The 17324-nt window shown below is 38.9% G+C and overlaps 1 protein-coding gene across 1 annotated transcript in view; it reads right to left on the reverse strand.

The window, feature by feature from the left end:
• The window catches only part of LOC122812806 (interleukin-23 receptor-like), a 75217-nt gene extending 60379 nt beyond the window's left edge, over positions 1 to 14838 (reverse strand). The window contains exons 1-2 of the mRNA XM_044084862.1: positions 14744 to 14838; positions 6709 to 6799 (exon numbers count right to left, since the gene is read on the reverse strand). Of these exons, the coding sequence (XP_043940797.1) occupies positions 6709 to 6799; positions 14744 to 14769 (117 nt within the window). The 5' untranslated portion in view covers positions 14770 to 14838. The remainder of the gene's footprint in view (positions 1 to 6708; positions 6800 to 14743) is intronic.
• Positions 14839 to 17324: the final 2486 nt, after the last annotated feature.

Raw genomic sequence — 17324 nt, forward strand, 5'->3', positions numbered from 1 at the left:
TCGGCATGCAAAAAAATCTACTGCCAATCATTAGTGGACCGGAGTTCCGCTGTGGCGACCCCTAACCGGGAAAAGCCGAAAGACACAACAACCAAAGTACCCTACAGTCAAGGTCAGGTGAAATGTATTCCTGCAAGTCTTAGTATGCATATTTTGTGGAATATGGCCCTCCATTTCTGGTGAGAGCTGGTTCTCAAGTGTACTGGTTAGCTTCTGGAAGGTTGAAATATGCTATTGTGCCTTCATCTTCATTCCAGTCAAACACCAGAAGGATACACATAAGCTGACTTTCTTTTCTTTCTTTTTTTTTTTTTTTTTGAGGTGGTAGGGAGGCAGGCACTCTTCCAGTTTAAGATTTATGTATCCTCACAAATATTTGTCTTCACTTTTTGTTCATAGGTTCATAGGTTGGTACTAGGCTATCGGCCCTAGGGCCTATACAAGCCTAGCCATAACAATTCCCTGGATATTTCTTCCCACAATATATACTTCTCTGGACCCCTGTCTAGCAGGGTGACTGACATGATCCCTGGGGCAAATTTCCTATCTCCCATCCAATCATCAAGGTTCCTTTTGAAGACGGCCAATGAGGCACTCTGTTTGACTCTATTCCAGAGTATAGGGAGTCTCTGGGTCAGGAACCTATACCTCCAGCATGTTTTGTTCATTGTGATGACAAGGTTTAGATCCCTGGAGCATGTGGCTCTGAGGGATTGGGATTTCTTTAAGTGGAGCATGTCCAACAGCTCAGGGTTTGACATGGCCTTGTATGTTAAGCAGAGATCACCTCTGAGTAGATGATATGCCACAGAGTATAGCTGGAGTTTTTTTAGACGGTCAGCATATGGCATCTGCTTTAGGCCTGTGATCCTTTTAGTGAGGTATTTCTGTGGCCTTTCCATCTGTTGCAGATGTCCTGTGAGGTACATACCAAATGGGGTATTATACTCTATAATAGGTCTAAAAAGGGATAAGTACAGTGGGACAATGACCTCCTTTTTTCTGGATGAAAAGCCCTTAGTGATGAGGTGTGCCACATAGAAGGATTTCCTGACTGTTGTGGCGATGTGGTTATCGAAAGTGTGACCACTGTCCACCTGTGTCCCTAAGTCTCTCATCACACTTTCGATGTTTAGTGTCCTGCCACCTATGTGGTAATTCATGGGTACATGTTTTTTCCCAAAGGGGATAACTATACATTTCTTGGCATTAAGCTTGAGCCCATGGCTCTGGCACCAGGTATCTGTTTCTGAAAGGCCCTTTTGTAGAATATCCACATCATTTGGGGATTCAATAATGGCTCCCAGTTTGCAGTCATCTGCAAACTTTGTTAGCCAGAGTCCCTTAGTGTTGGTCTGTACTTCAGAGAAGTAGATGCCAAACAAGAGTGGTCCCAGGACTGAACCCCAAGGTACTCCACTTGTCACTTGTCTGGAGCTGGATTTGGAGTCAGCTACTTTTACAGTCTGGGTTCTGTCAGTAAGCCAGTTGGCAACCCATCGAGTGATGTAGGGATTTATGCCCAGCTTAGTAAGTTAATCTATTATTCCAGAGTGGGGGATGGTGTCGAAGGCCTTGGCAAGGTCCAGATAGGATGTGTGGACCACCTTACCCTCATCCACAGCTCTGGAGACTGATTCGAAGGAGTCAATCAGATTCAGGAGACAAGATCAGCCCTTCACAAACCCAAACTGGGTGGGGTCCAGTGTTTGAAGGTTGCCAATGTCTTTGTTTATAAGTTCCATTATAATGCGTTCCATGCCCTTGCAGATCAGGCTTGTCAGACTGATGGAACGGTAGTTCCCGGGATCCAAGGCGGATCCTCCCTTGTGGAGCGGGATAACTGTAGCTGTGCGCCACTCAGTGGGCATGAAGCCTGAGATGAGGCTATAATTAAACATGACGCTTAGGTGAGGTGCCAGTTCATTTTGCAGTTCATGTAGTACTCAGTCTGGGATATCATCTGGTCCCATGGATGCTGTATTCTTAGCTTTGGAGAGTGCGGTTTCTACCTGTGTGGCCGTGATTATCAGAATTTGGCAATCTTTTGGTATTGAGATGGGCCCTTTAGGGAGTGAGAGGGGGTGAAGTTGGCACTAAATCGATCTGCCAGGATATTGGCAATATCCTTGGGATCAGTATATTTAATGCCATTCTGTTGTAGCTCAGAGCAGATCTGAGCATTGCCGTTTAGATTCTTGACATAACTATAGAATGTCTTGTGGCTGTCTTTGGAATCTTTGGCAATTTTATTTTCGTAACTAGCTTTTGCGGATTTTATTTGGGATATCAGCTTCATACTGAGGCTGGTGAGGAAGTTTTTTGCATCCTGGGATTTTCCTCTTTTTTGCAACAGATTCTTCCTTCTGTTGTATAGTTTGCTTATAGCAGGGGACCACCAGATTGGCTTCCTTTTTTTGAAGAAGAGCATCTTGGTTCTATTTGGGATGGCACGATTCATGCACGAGTGGATGTACTCGTACAGTGCCTTAGTGTAGGATTCTGCAGTCAAACTGCCAGATCCCGTCTGCATGGGTGTTGTGAAGTTTGTCACTTCTGACTTCAGTAGCTTGAAGTTGGCTTTGGAGAAGTTTTTTAAGGAGGTTTCCTTACTGGGGGGTGGGGGTGGGAAGTGGATGTCAAGGGTGATTTGCTTATGGTCAGACCTGACCAATGAGGGGGTGACCACTGGTGTGGAGCATCTATCTCCCATGTTGGTAATGACCAGGTCTAGGATATTGGAGCCCCTGGTGGGACAATGGATTAGTTGATCCAGGGTGTTGGAATTTATGAATTCCAAGAACCGTTGGGAAAATGAGTTGGTACCCGAGTAGTTTTCCCAATTAATAGCAGAGTAGTTGAAATCACCCAGTGTTAGGGTGTTTGGTTGTATCTTAATATTTTCCAGTATGTTTAGAAAGGTGTAGTGAGAATCTTGGGGCATGGTGGGGGATCTGTAGCAACCTACAATTTGGATTGCTGTCTTACCTAGTGTTAGTTGCATCTGGAGAATTTCAGATACATTGTGTTGGGTAAATAGCCTGGAGGTGTGAATATACTTGGTGAATATGGACACTCCTCCACCTTTAGTGTTTTGGTCTTGGTTTTGTGGCTGAAAAGTGTGGTAAGAATTTTAGCCTGGTATTGCAGGGGTGCTCTCTGGAGCCTTGAACCAGGTCTCAGTTACTGCACAGATATCGATGTTCTCCATTTTTAGGAGTGCCTCGAGAGAGTGCATTTTGTGGTTTAGACTTCTAGCATTGAGTAGCATTACCTTCAGATTTTGCATGCTTGTATCTGTTATGGTGGTGGTTTTATCCTTTGAACCTTGCCTAAAAAAAGGCACTATAGGGGTGGCAAGAGCTTTAGCCAGTAACCTGAATCCCAGGGGTGACAGGTGTAGACCATCTCTAGCAAAGCATCATGGTTTGATGATCATGTCTTCCCAGGCAGACAAATACTGGATCCCCTTTGAATGACACCAGAAGCTTAGCCAATTGTTGAAGTCAATCATTTTGTCCTTATACTGTGGTATCATTCTGGGCAAAGGCAGGATGCTACTCAGGGCTAGGGTCATACCTACCTGGGTCACATGATCCAAAAGCTCTTCCATGTCTCTTTTCATGTAGTCCAGGGAGGTACGTCTCAAGTCATTCACTCCAGCATGGACAATGACAGAGTCGTATTTGTACTTGTTGTGGAGTGACTTGAGTGCATGCATTATGTGGCGGATCCTGGCACCCGACAGGCAGCTGACTTTAATTTTCTCCTTGTTCAGCCTGGTGAGTGGGACACCAGTGTGCCTGACTATAGAGTCACCTATGACTAAAGTGTTGGGTACATTGTCTTGCCTTAGGGGCTGTTGTTTGGTGGCACACTGGTGTTGTGAGCTATGTGTCGCTTTGGTTGTGACTGGTGTTTGTTTGCATTTCGGCTTCAGAGGGCCTTGTTGCTTGGGCAGGTTAATGTTAAGGGCCTCCACATATGTGGGTTTAGTGTTGCTATGTGTGGGTGTTGATGGTGTGGGTTTTGAAGGGCTATGAGTTGCCTTGAGGTGTAATGCAGGTGTTAACCTTCTCCTCTTGACTGTCTAGCACAAGCTTGGCCGGAGAGAGCTTTGCTTCCAGTTTGGCTATGTAAGTGCATCTCTCACAGGTTGTAGTGTTGGGTGGCAGGAGGAGAGGATTGTCTGTGTACATGAGGCAGTTGCCGCATTGCCCCAGTATGCCCAGATTCACCAGGTGGACAGGAGAAATCACCGGAAGCTGACCCTTGGACATGCCTGTTTAGGTGCCTTTTTGTAAAGTTTAAGAGCTGTTTTCCCTTACCTTTGCAAGGTACTTTGCAATTATAGGCTGTTTAATGCCTATGATTAATTTCTACTTATTGACAAGGAGAGCTGAGTTCTTGTATCAGTTTCAGGCTTCCTAGTGCTTTCCAGCAGGTTCTAGAGCAAGTGTTAGTCACAGGGGTTCAGATTTTAGTGCTACTACTGAGGAACCAGCTAGTTTTAAGGGAAAATTTGAAGAACAGACTTTCTGGCACCTGGAATAGTTTAACTGTAGTCTCGCAGTGCTGTACGATGTGAACAATGTGCAAACACACACGTTTTTAAGCCAGAAAGTTGAAAGGGATAGAAATCAGCACAAAAGGCTAATACAATTACAATTTCAGAGCTGGAAATCACTCCTCTAGCGTCAGAAGCAGTACAATGCTCACCAGTCCCACTGGTAGGCAGTAGGACTTCCCTCTACCAAAGCAAAGTATGGATAGCTCTGAGCACAGAAAATAAAGTCCTGAAACAAGCAAAGCCTAGATATGGACTGGCTAGAAAAGGTGGGAAACGAGCAAACAAGATAGTATTTTGTTTTTTGTTGAAACAGGCTAAACAATGCTATAATACAGTAAATAAACTCAGAAAAGGCTAACACACAAGTGTGTAGTCCTAAACAGTAAATGCAATTAAAACTCCACAAAATTAGCAATTTAAAACTTTTTAAATGAAGCAAGGCAAGTTCATTGAAGGTTGTGCGTCAGGGCTGGTAACTCGGCACGTAAAAATCCACTACCAAAACATTAGCTGACCAGAGTTCCGCTGTGGCGACCCCTAACCGGGATAAGCCGAAAGACACAACAACAACAACCCTTCATGTTACTTATATTGTCTGTAAAAAGTGCATATTCAATAGCTCAAGTAAAGTTTTTTATGAATGCTGCAATGTTTTCTTTAGTGTAGCATTATATATTATAAACTGTGGAGCTGTTACTTAAGCTAGACAGTAACTGCTCTTCAACTTAGCTTAGTATATATCTCCTTCAACTGTTATTACCAACATTAACTACTGCATAACTGCTCAGTCATGGCCCCATTTGATATCTTGTTATGCTCTTCAGTGAGTTTCATGTTTTCTTGTTAAAAAATTAGTTATTATGATTATTATACATTTAGATCCATGTGCTTTTTTTTCTGGTAGAAGCCTACTTTTCCTAGCAATTCTTCTATTTTTTGTAGCTCACCACCCCTCATCAAGTTACGGCACATCACTTTCTAAACCAATTATTTACAAACATTTGGAAGGTACTGGATGAAAGTCCAAGGAAATACCAAGCTGTTAAATTGTTTCATACAGTAATTTCCTTTGCAGATAGAACATGAAATAAAGTATCAGCATCTGCCTGTTCTTATATACAGTAAGTCTGGCATACTCTTGTATTTCCTGCCTCCACAGGAGTCATCATTGAGTTTGCTGTTGTCAAAATACTCAACAGAAAAATGTCAGTTAACAGATTACCAGTGTTTTCTACCAGGCTGTACTTGAGTACTGAAGAAAAAAGCTTCAGTTAATAAAAAAAGAAAAGTGCTGCCACTGTAAAATAATTTTCTTGGTTGGAGGAAGCATACATATGTAAAGTAGACAAGCCTATAGTTCTTTTCTTATCAGTACACACAGTAATACAAAACAGAAAGAGTAACATATAAGGATACTAGATTGCATTCACTTAAAACTACAAAGGATTATGATCAGGTAACCACTCTTAATCCACTTACTATGAATTTCAAACATGGATGTCAAGAAATTCACATCAAAAGCAGAGCAAAGTGAAGTTTTGAGGTTTGATCCATGTAGACAGCACATAGTAAGTGAGTTATGATCAGAGGGACCCACTCATAACTTTTTGTAGTGCTTGGAGATTTCCCTGCTCTATGTGCCACCACTTACAGAAAAAAATGTGCAGGAGCACAGTGTTTTACTGCTTTGAAAACTGTAAGATACTTAGTGTAGCCGCAGTGGACAGAAGAAGTATTTGCATGCATGCATGTGCTCATGTGTGTGTGTGTGTGTGTGTGTGTGTGTGTGTGTGTGTGTGTGTGTGTGTGTGTGTGTGTGCGTGTGTGCGTGTGTGTGTGTGTGTGTGTGTGTGTGTGTGTGTGTGTGAGATGGCAAATTGTATTAAGAAGTGAAAATGCTTTGGACTCTGTCCCGTGAGGCCACTATTATGCTCTGCTGTGAGTCTAGAGCCTAACAGTGCTGAAAGATGCAACAAAAGGTGCAACAAAAAATTTTAAGCACCTTTTATATGTTAATGGTACTTAACAAAGTTGTCTTTTTCTGGAATGTTGGGTGTAATTGCTGCAGTCCATGCACTGCAATATAGTAACAAAGTCTGATGCAGGCAAACATATTTTATATTGTCAAGAATCTTTACCTGAATGCATTTTACTGCAGTACTGTTTTCAACTTTAGGAAAGTCTTCAAAAAGCCATTTTGGCAACCAGGAAAAACATACCGCTTTAATCCTGGAAAATAAAAGTACAAATTGTCAGTATAAGCCAGCCGTGAATTGGACTTAACCTTTCCGTAGCACAGTTTTGCAAAAAAAAGTATATGAAATTATACTGCTTAACTAGAGATTAGTTTTGCTATGAGTGAGAGGTTGAATATTAATGCTCTTTCTGAATATTATGGTAATATTATTTATTTGGCTTTTTATTAAAATCATTGAAAAGCAAAGTATATTTTGTTAAATGGAACTCATTTGGCACAAATTTTCTTAACTTGTTATACTACTATTATTCAAGCAAACAGTATATATCATACTTAACGGACAGTGAAAGTACAATTTATATTTCAGAAAATGCCGCCTCCCCTTCACCACCACCAAAAAGAAATAAGAACCCTGATAGTGAACAATGTGCTTTGTGAAAACAATAGATTTGCATGCATCAAATGCTCCTGAGTATGGACAGACTGTATTTTTAGTAATATTATTTGTAAGGGGGCTGGCAGCCATTTTAACCCCTGTCTAGTTCTTAAAGGCATTGGGTTAATGAGGCACCATTTTCCTATGACTAGTATTACTGAAAATACTGTTTACATTTTCTATAATGTATTGACAAGTGCTGTTATTATAACTCTGCTAGCACTAAACTAGTCAATGAACAACAATTATACAAGCATACATTTCCTTATTTATAATTAAGTCATAATGAGGACCAGTATTCTTATCAATTGATAAAAATGTAACAGTTACTTAGTTAAGAGGAACAGTGAAATGGAATAAGACAGTGCCTTAAAATGCAAAATATAAGTAAAAAGGTTGGGCAAAAACAAAGTAAGGTTACCTAGAGAGACCTAAGCAGCAGCAGTGTATTACACTGTGAAGAAGCGCACATCAGCAGTCAGAATGAGAGAGGATTAATTACACAATATGTCAGTCACAAGACAATATGACTGTGATTAGGATATGTGCAAACCACAGTACACAGCCTATTGATGGGACAGGCAAGAATAAAAAGTCAGGGCAATAAACTTATAAAGAAAGGAATGAAATAGAAAGAGGCGAGACAGTGTAAGTACAGTGAAGTCCAGAAATAGCTACACAACTCATGCAAAGTTAAATATTGTTTACAGACCACAAACAAATAAAACAAAGTAAATGGCATATGAAGTCATACACAAAAGTCATAACCTAGTTTATAAGAATTTACATTCTACAGAAACTGAAATTGTAAGTCTGTACTTTTTCCCATGATCCATCATTCTTAAAACTCATTGGTAAGGTGAAGAATATTGCCTGTAATGCCAAAGACCATGATCATTCCACTAGTAACTTTAGTACATACTGGATGGCCTTTTTTGGGAGGGGAATCAAGCAGCAACTGACCAGTTCTGTTCAGTGTGTGTGTGTGTGTGTGTGTGTGTGTGTGTGTGTGTGTGTGTGTGTGTGTGTGTGTGTGTGTGCGTGTGTGCGTGTGTGTGTGTGTGTGTGTGTGTGTGTGTGTGTGTGTGTGTGTGTGTGTGTGTGTGTGTGTGTGCACAAGCGCACATGTGCATGTGTATAGGGGAAGGCAGGCGAATAAATAAATCCCAGTACTGAGGTAGTGGATTTCTGGAATGGCTTTGGTCAGCCCTTCATGGTTTGTAGAAGCAATGACTGATGTCTTCAAAGAAGTAAATATGGATGAAGAAAGCAGATGTGAATCCCATATTTTTGTTTCTTTGTAGATGTAGTTTAGACTTCATGGTCTATTGAAAATCACCCCACAAGTCAATGGGAGCACCAGCAGTGTATGTGCCCTTTCCTACCCATTAGTGTTTAAGGCAGAAGAAAAAAATGGTCAGAGTGGGGTGCTGCATCAGAGCATTCCCAAATTCAGCAAGAATTTTATAATCCTTATCCACAAACCAGCAATGATTTTTTGGGGAAATACTGCAAGCTCAGAACAGTGGCTAATGAAGTTTTTATTTATTCACAAAAACATCATGGATTTTAACCTTGGCTTTCAGCACCATTTCTCTGTCCTTCAAATTTAGCAGTAAATGATTACTGGGTGTTAGTAATGCAGGGATTGTGGTTTGATAATGAGGGTAAAACCTAAAACCAACCAGACTTGGGCGTGTTAATAATGCTAAATTTGTAATAGGCACACTGATGATTCTGTCTGATCATGCATACTTTTTGAATAAAAATCAGGTTTTGTTTTATAATTTTATTTTTGGAGTATGTTTCTATATTTAGCATCCATCCGGGATTTTTTTCCCTTGTGAGCTGGATACAAATAGATTACTGTCTCAAATGAATAGGATTCACAAGAAAATGATGTAAGAAGAATTTAGAATAGCTGAAAAAAAGAGATGACTGTTCTGAGCATGCAAGTTGTTAAACCAGATTATAAGACCAGCCTACATGAAAAGAAGTATTCTAATTTCACTCTTTTTTTAGTCATGTTGTTTGTTGACAATCATCAGCTTATTCATGGTCTGTTGATCAATTTGGCCCCTCATCAACATCGGCAAGGGTCATCTGAGAGGGCACATAATTTAAGCTAAGGATATTCTTGTTTTTGCAGTCATACACCCCTACAGATGTTCAGTTATGCAAGAGAATGAGGTGTGCAATGCACTGTGCATGTTAGTAATCATTCTCTTCTATAACGGACAATGCCAGCAAGCAAGCATTCCCACCTACCATCTTTACACATGGGAGGTGTTTTCCACAGTCTCCAGCAGAGAAATTGCACATTCCCACAGTACTCATTGACTGTCTTCTCTTGGAGAGGCTAGCAGACCATGCCCATTCATTCTTCTTTATCCCTGCCTGATTCTCTCAATACCATTGCTGGTAATCAAACCCCAGTCACCTAGATCACATTCAGAGTGCCATACCCCTGCCATGAAGCCAGGCAAGCAAGTTATTCTTAATTCCTTGCATGGTACTTACATAAAATAGCATCCTCTCGAATGCACTCAAGAAGATGTTATAGATGGACATCGATATATGTCTTAGACTTATATATGACCTACTATCTATGTGCAATGAGCAATCAGACTATTTGTATGACAAGTTATTCATTTAAATCACAAGGAATGCAACTGCAAAATGAAATCATACAGAATCAATAATGTTAGAGCTTAACTGAGCAAACTGACAAAATCTCTGAGTAACTTAAAAACAGGTTAGCAGGACTTACAGAGGGAAAGCTGGAAACATTTCAGCAACAACTGCAGTGGCAAAAAACTCCCTGTGAAGCAAGTCTTCCAAAAAACAAAACAAAAAAAAAAAACTTCTGTCCTTACAATAGGTAAATAGGTGGCAAGTAATGGTAAGACAGAAACTGTAGTAATTAAGAGATATAAGAATTCTAAAGATGCATAACTGAGAACAAGATAAATTAAAGCAGGAGAAGACAGATGAAATGTCAAAGCTTAATTAAAACTAAATAAAGCAAACTCAGTTAGGAAGGGGATAAATGTATTTATTTACTTATTTGACATTTGTTAACCAGGTTGGTCCAACTGAGCCCGAAGCCCATTTTCAGTGCAGACCCGAGGAGAAAAGCTCCAATACAGACAAGTACAGTAACATAAGCATGATAAAAATGTTTTTAAGTACAGCAAAAACAACTTGAAGATCTTATATAGTACATACAGCAATTAGAAATTCTACTACAAAGATAGAATTCTAATACAGAGAAGAATTTAAAGTAGAGCTGAAATTTGTACATATTTACATGTGATGTAATAGTCAAACTTGTGGGTTTAAAATTTAGTAAAACTATGTATTAAGAGAGAAAAATAAAAAATGGTGGAGTGAGATATCTGTATAATGAGTAGTGGTAATGCAATAGTGAAGAGGATTAGGGAGCGTCATGACAGGGGCAGGACTTTGTGTTAAATAGGAGTAGTCTAAGTTCCTTTTTGAAGTGATTGGGGTGGGGGATGCCTCTTATGTGTGAGGGGAGTTTATTCCAGGCTTGGGCTACAGAGCATTTGTATAGTAGTTTTCCAACATTTTTGTTATGTTTATAAATATTGAGGAGTTGCTGATTGGATGTATGGAGGGGACAAGTCATGGTGTAATAGGATACAAGGGAGGAGAGCAAAGGGCAGGAAGATGGTTTGTACAGTACTGAGTGTGTGATTTGAAATTGTGATAGTAGGAGTTGTTGGGGGAATTCCAGCCAATGAAAAGAGCTGAGTGCAAGGCAGTGGTGAGAGTTGTGAGGAGAGTTAGTGGCAAATCTAGCTATTTTGTGGTATGTTTATTGGAGTTTAGAAAAAAATGTAGATTGTATGTTAGTTAAGATTGGGGCAGCATAGAGAAGAGAGGGGAGGAGGAGAGCCTGAGCCAGGGATAGTCTAGCATTTGAGGTTAAGACATTTTCTATTTTGGTATAGTAGACTAAGTTTTTGGTGTTGTTTTTTAATACTTTGAAGGCTACGCAAGTTAAATTTTAAGAGCTTAGTGTGGGGTTCAGGTTTATGGTGATCTTTTCAGAGGATGTGATGACAAAGGTTGATGTATGTTGATAGAGAGAGAAAGCAAGGAAGAAATAGCAAGAGTTTCATTTTTTAGGGTTTAAGATGAGCTGATTATCAGAGAGCCACTTTTCAATGGATGGGAAAGAGTCTTGGTGTGAGCATGGAGGTCAAAGACATTGTCGGAAATGGAAATGAGTGTAGAATTATTGGCATATTGAATAAAGGAGGATTGTTTGCAAGAGGTATATAGTTCAGTGGTGAAAATATTAAACAGAAGGGGTATGGAACCTTGGGGTACACCAGATGTGATGGGTAGGAAGGGGGAGCAGGAAGTGAGCGATCTGACAGATTGTTGCCTATTGGAAAGAGTGAACCAGCCAAGGAAAGGACCAGAGAGCTTGAGGTCAGCTAGTTTAGATAAAAGTACAGACTGAGAAACAGCGTCAAAGGCTTTGGAGAGATCAAGGAAAAGACGGGATACAAGTTGGTTATTATCTCTGGCCTCAGCTACAGTGTGAGTAAAAGATAAGAGTGTGGTGGCAGTACTGTGGTTTGGTCTGAAGCCACATTGAGTTGGTGTTAGAAGGTCTTCCTGGAGAAGAAAATTGAGCAGCTGGGTATGAATGCATTTTTCAAGTGTTTTAAAGAGAGGGAGGCAGAATGGCTATGGGTCTGTAGTTACATGGGTCAGTAGAATTCCCCCCTTTATGCAAAGGGAAGGTAAAGACAGATTTCCAAATGTCTGGGACTGTGGCTCCTTGAATGGATCTATTATTAGCAGAGATACAGGGTAGGCCATGGATTCAGCAGCTAGTTTGAGGAAGATAGGAGGAAGGTTATCTGTAGAGGGAGAGCAGGGTTTAAGCTTGAGCTGAAGCGATTTGATGTAAGAAATGGAAACAAGTTTAAGGGAGAAAAGGTTTTTGTTGTGTGGGTTGGAAGGGGTGGAAGAGGGGTTAGAGTTGTGGTTGGTGTGAGTAATATTTTGACTAGTATCAATGAAGTAATTATTGAGAAGGGTGGCAGTTTTTAGAGGAGTGTTATTTGGAAAAGGGAGGCAGTGGAAGGGGTACCAGGATGGAGAATTTTGTTAAGGGTGGTCCAGAATTTTCGTGGGTTGGATTTACTGTTAATTTTGGGAGAGCTGTAGCCATGTATATATACATTACTGAGTGAAGAACAAAACTAAAAGAGGAATGCTATGGTATAGTATAAGGAAATCAAAGCAAGAAATATAAAAATAGAATTATTCATGAAAAAATATTAATAGTTTTTCAAATACCATATTTGGCTTACTTAAAGTAAGTAACAAATTAATTTTACTTTGGAGGGTAAAGCTGCCTAATAGAATCACCTTCCTCTAGAAAGGTTTGCCGTCTGCCCTTCCTCCATTTTGGTACTGCTGACATCAAGGTTGTACCATAAAAGAAAGAGTGGGTTATGCCCCAATAGTAGGAATACACAAGCTTTTTAAGCCTCTGAAGACAAAAAGGTCATTATGCTGCCCTAAACTCTGTAAAGATTGGGTCTCATGCTAGGGATGAGCAAGTGACAATGTCAACCAGTAAGTAATAGTGACAGAAGAAAAACAACTTTTAAAAGCTGTTATCACTTTACTCTGGGATACTTATAAATAAAAAGTGTAGTAGAACAAAGTGTCCAATAGGTTTTAATGTTGTTCGCCCTTCAGAAGACAATTTATTTCTGCTTGCTATCTGTTTGACAGCTCTAAAGTGCTTTACCCACTTTCAAAGACGTTAATGTGGGTACAACACTTCCTACTCTTACACCTTTTTGTAACTGCTAGCACGTGGAATAGATAAAGCTCTATGTACTACAAAGAATTACAGTCTGATCTCACATGCATACATGTAATCCTCTAGACTTACCATATGCAACATCATTAAAATGCCAGTCATATTATTCAAAAAGCAGTGATAGTAGTTCATACTTCTTATTAATACTGATATTAGAAGCAGGACAGGAGGTACATAAATAAAACAAAATATACATATTCCAAAAATAAATAAATAAATAAAAGGGTTCTAGAACAACTGTAAAAGGATAAGTGAGAAAAACCTAGCAAAGGGATTGTGGGATGCACCTCAGAAGTGACTCCACTGCCTACCGTTTTAATAAAAATGAGAGGATGGGGTGGTACCATAACATTGAGAAAAGACTGATGTGACTCTGTTTCATAGCACTGATGCGAATTAGATGCATAAACCTATAAAAGATTAGATTGTGTTTTTTGTCTAAACTGATTTACTCACTTGAGAGGAAACGAAATGAATTATGCAAGACCCTGGGGCACAGGATTAGTAGGAATATAAACTGACAGTAGACATTTCAGGGGACTGAGGGAGTTATGTGAGAATTACCTGCAGAAATTTAACAGGACATTTGTCAGAATTTGTTACAAAAGATAAATATACATTTCTTTAAGCCTAGAAATGGGTGCTATTGAATGAACTAGGAAAAAAAAAACTGCTGAGTGGAAGAACACACAAAGTAAAACTATAAAGAAGAGGAAGTTAAAAGTAAGATGTTACAGAGCTTAATAAAGGCACCAGATCTGTTTTAATATCGACGGCAACATAAAGGAACTGGAAGGGGAATTTTGTTCTGTCCAAACAACTGAAGTGTCTGCATCATGGTTGTTATAAAATGGCTTGAAAATAAAGAGGAAGCCTATGTTTAAGCTGAAGGCATGGCTAAATGTGTATCAGCTTACAGCCAGAAGAAAGGCAATGCAAAGTACTATACTCATAAAGAAGAAAGAAGAACATGTGCAATGATGAATTACTAAAACTAAAAGTAATACAGAAATAGGTCTTTGCATAGGTTATCAAAAAACTAAAGATGAGCACGCGACAGGAAAAAAAGTAAACATAGAAATGCTGCAGGACAGTAGAATATGCAGAGAGAAAGGTCTCTGCAGCAGAAACTGACAGCCCTTTCAACTCAGTACAAACAGAATCTGATATATCATATATGGAGTATGCTGCACTGCACTGAAGACATAGTGAGAAAGCTGTCCTTGTCTAGACTACAGGATGTAGGCTGTGGCGAGTCAAGTGTGAAGAATTCGTAGTAAGACAAAGGGAGCCTGATGTACTTTCCTGTAAAGAAACTCAAAGAGAAACAATAAAGCAGACTATTATAATTCAGGGAAAATGAAGTTCATGAACAAGAGGCCCGATTCAAAATGGTGAAGACGGCTACCTAAATGCCATGTGAGAAAGTATTATTTAATGTGATATTTGTAGCTTTATAAAACAGGATTCATGCTGATAGTTTATTAATAAATAAATAAATTAAAAAAAACATATAAGGTCATTTACAAGATGAAAAAGAAAAAGATAAACAACACGTAACTTTGTATTACACATGAAGTGACAGAGAGTATTTATTACAATTATGTTTTTCTATTAAAAGTGTACACATTTTGAAATACAGATGAGGAATGCCTACTATACCTTTGCCTAATCGATTTTCCAAACATGAGAGTTATCAGGACAGATGCCAAAATGCTTGCAGCAATAATTATCCCATAAGAAAATGGAAGGCCACTATAGTATTCTAAACAAAGAAAATAAAATAAAAATGTAATCAAATCTGCTTATCACAGGAATCATACTGATGGTAGTAATCAGTCAATGTTACATATATCGTGAAAAATATATGCATCTGCTTAACTCTTTTCATCACACAACATATTAGCAGTACCTTCCAGCAGTTAAAAGCAATTTACCTTTAGTTAATTTATTACATAATGCAGAGTGCATGCATATGGCACAATAAATGACTGTAGCTGCATTGTAACATGGGTCTTTCTGTGTATGTCATTTTTATTTTATATAGCATCTTGCGCTTTGATATGATTATACAGCATATGTGCTCATGATGCACTCTGCAACTTTAAATTTGGCATAATGCTGTGACAGAAATTAGCATTCTTGCTTACTATCATTGGGTATAAGCAAAATATGACATATTTTACAACAGTTTGCAGAATGTGTTATCTTGTTTTTACTTCTCTTTTTCTCCTATAACTCAGTAACACTTTTTGGACCAGTTTTGCTTTCCATTTCTCGCAACAGCTTTTCTGTACATTATCTTTGGCTAATAAGTGAGTTTATTATAGTATCATAAATCTGATGCCCCCAGTCTTGCGTTGGCATCAGTTTAGTTTGAAACGTATTCACAAACACCATCAACAGCTAAGATACTATGTACAAATTCTTCACTACATTATTGTATCACAAAATAATGCAACATAGATATAAGAGACAGCATCACCAAGAAGAAGAAATGAGTCAGTTTGGCATGTTGTGTCTTGTGAAACATCATTAAGAATAAAGTATGTCACTGCATTGTGTCCTTAGCTACAGTTACTGACCAATATCATCCCAAGTACCATTATTAATTATGTTACCATTCTACGCTGCCTTACACCATCATTATGCACAAGACAGTGCACTGTACTGTGCTGTGCTGTGTCTTGCACTGAAAATAAGTAGAAATGCACTACTACTTGTAAACAAGAAAGATTTTTTAAAGTAAAAGAAATACTTGTTGTTTACATTTTCTGATGTTTAGCATTTTATTTGGTAGTCAAAATATGTCTTTCACCATCATTATGCTCAAGTTACTGCACTATACCAGATCTTGCATTACCATTAACACAGCAATGTGCTATACACTGTTGTGCACTATGCTGTTCTTTCTTCTGAGCCCTAAAAAGTTACTGTCCTATACACATTATTGCACTACACTGTATCTTGCACCATCATTAACCACATTACTGCACTACAGTGTATCTTGCACCATCATTAACCACATATTACTGCACTACAGTATATCTTGCACCATCATTAATCACGTTACTGCATTACACTGTATCTTGCACCATCATTAACCACATATTACTGCACTACAGTATATCTTGCACCATCATTAATCACATGTTACTGCATTACACTGTATCTTGCACCATCATTAACCACACATTACTGCACTATAGTATATCTTGTACTATCATTAATCACATGTTACTGCATTACACTGTATCTTGCACCATCATTAACCACACATTATTGCACTACACTGTATCTTGCACCATCATTAACCACACATTACTGCACTGCACTGCTTCTTGTGCTATTTCTCCCAAGCCTGGATACCAGCCTGACACTACAATCTGCCAGCACATACAGCACACAGTGGAGCTGGGTTTGATGATTCCCCACAAAAAGTAGATGCATATTCAAAATAATTATTACAGAACTATTGCCCAACCATTTAAACCTTTACGTTCACCTTCTCCTGATATGATCTGTTGTTGTATGTTATATCCTAATTAATTTCTTCTGTTAATCTCCTTTATTCTGTTAATCTCCCTTTATCACTTGCAGTGGGGAACCTTCAGACGTTGTTATGCTGTGTGCTACATGTGTGCCCTGAGAAAACTTGACATGTTACCTAGTAAGTTAAAACATAATCTCACAATTGACTGCTCTTATATGGCAAAAAATAATGAAAAAGACAATTATTTTAGTTGTTTTACCGAATACAACGAAAACCAAACACATAGCTTCAAATGTTACTATGTTAAGTAAAGTGTACAAAACAATTTGGTATTATTATTTTTTGTTGCCCAAAAGTCAGAAAAAGATAAAAACGTAAAATGTAAAATTAGGCACAGATCACATCTAAGAAAACATAAGTCAGTATATTGGTGATATATGGACTAATATACAATTAAATATCCACATGATGGACTCATGATGATGTTCTTGCAATGGGTCTATATCAGGAGATCGAAACCTTAGGTAGTCGAATACCTAAAGGTCGATATGTAAATATCGAAGTGTTAAAATCGCGAACGTCTGTTTCTACACAGGGAAACAAGTCAATTGGCCGTTATGCGGATTTTGCCCTTTTCACAATGTAGAGTGATCTTGGAGTTGGTATATTTAGTTAGGAGGTGTGTGGGGGGCACAGCCCCCCACTTGATTTGTTTTCAACTTTTTTTTTCTTTAGTTTGGCCAATGGCAT

This window comes from Protopterus annectens, chromosome 10.part0 (assembly GCF_019279795.1).
Source record: "Protopterus annectens isolate FY-2018-M chromosome 10.part0, PAN1.0, whole genome shotgun sequence".
Taxonomy (NCBI): domain Eukaryota; kingdom Metazoa; phylum Chordata; order Ceratodontiformes; family Protopteridae; genus Protopterus; species Protopterus annectens.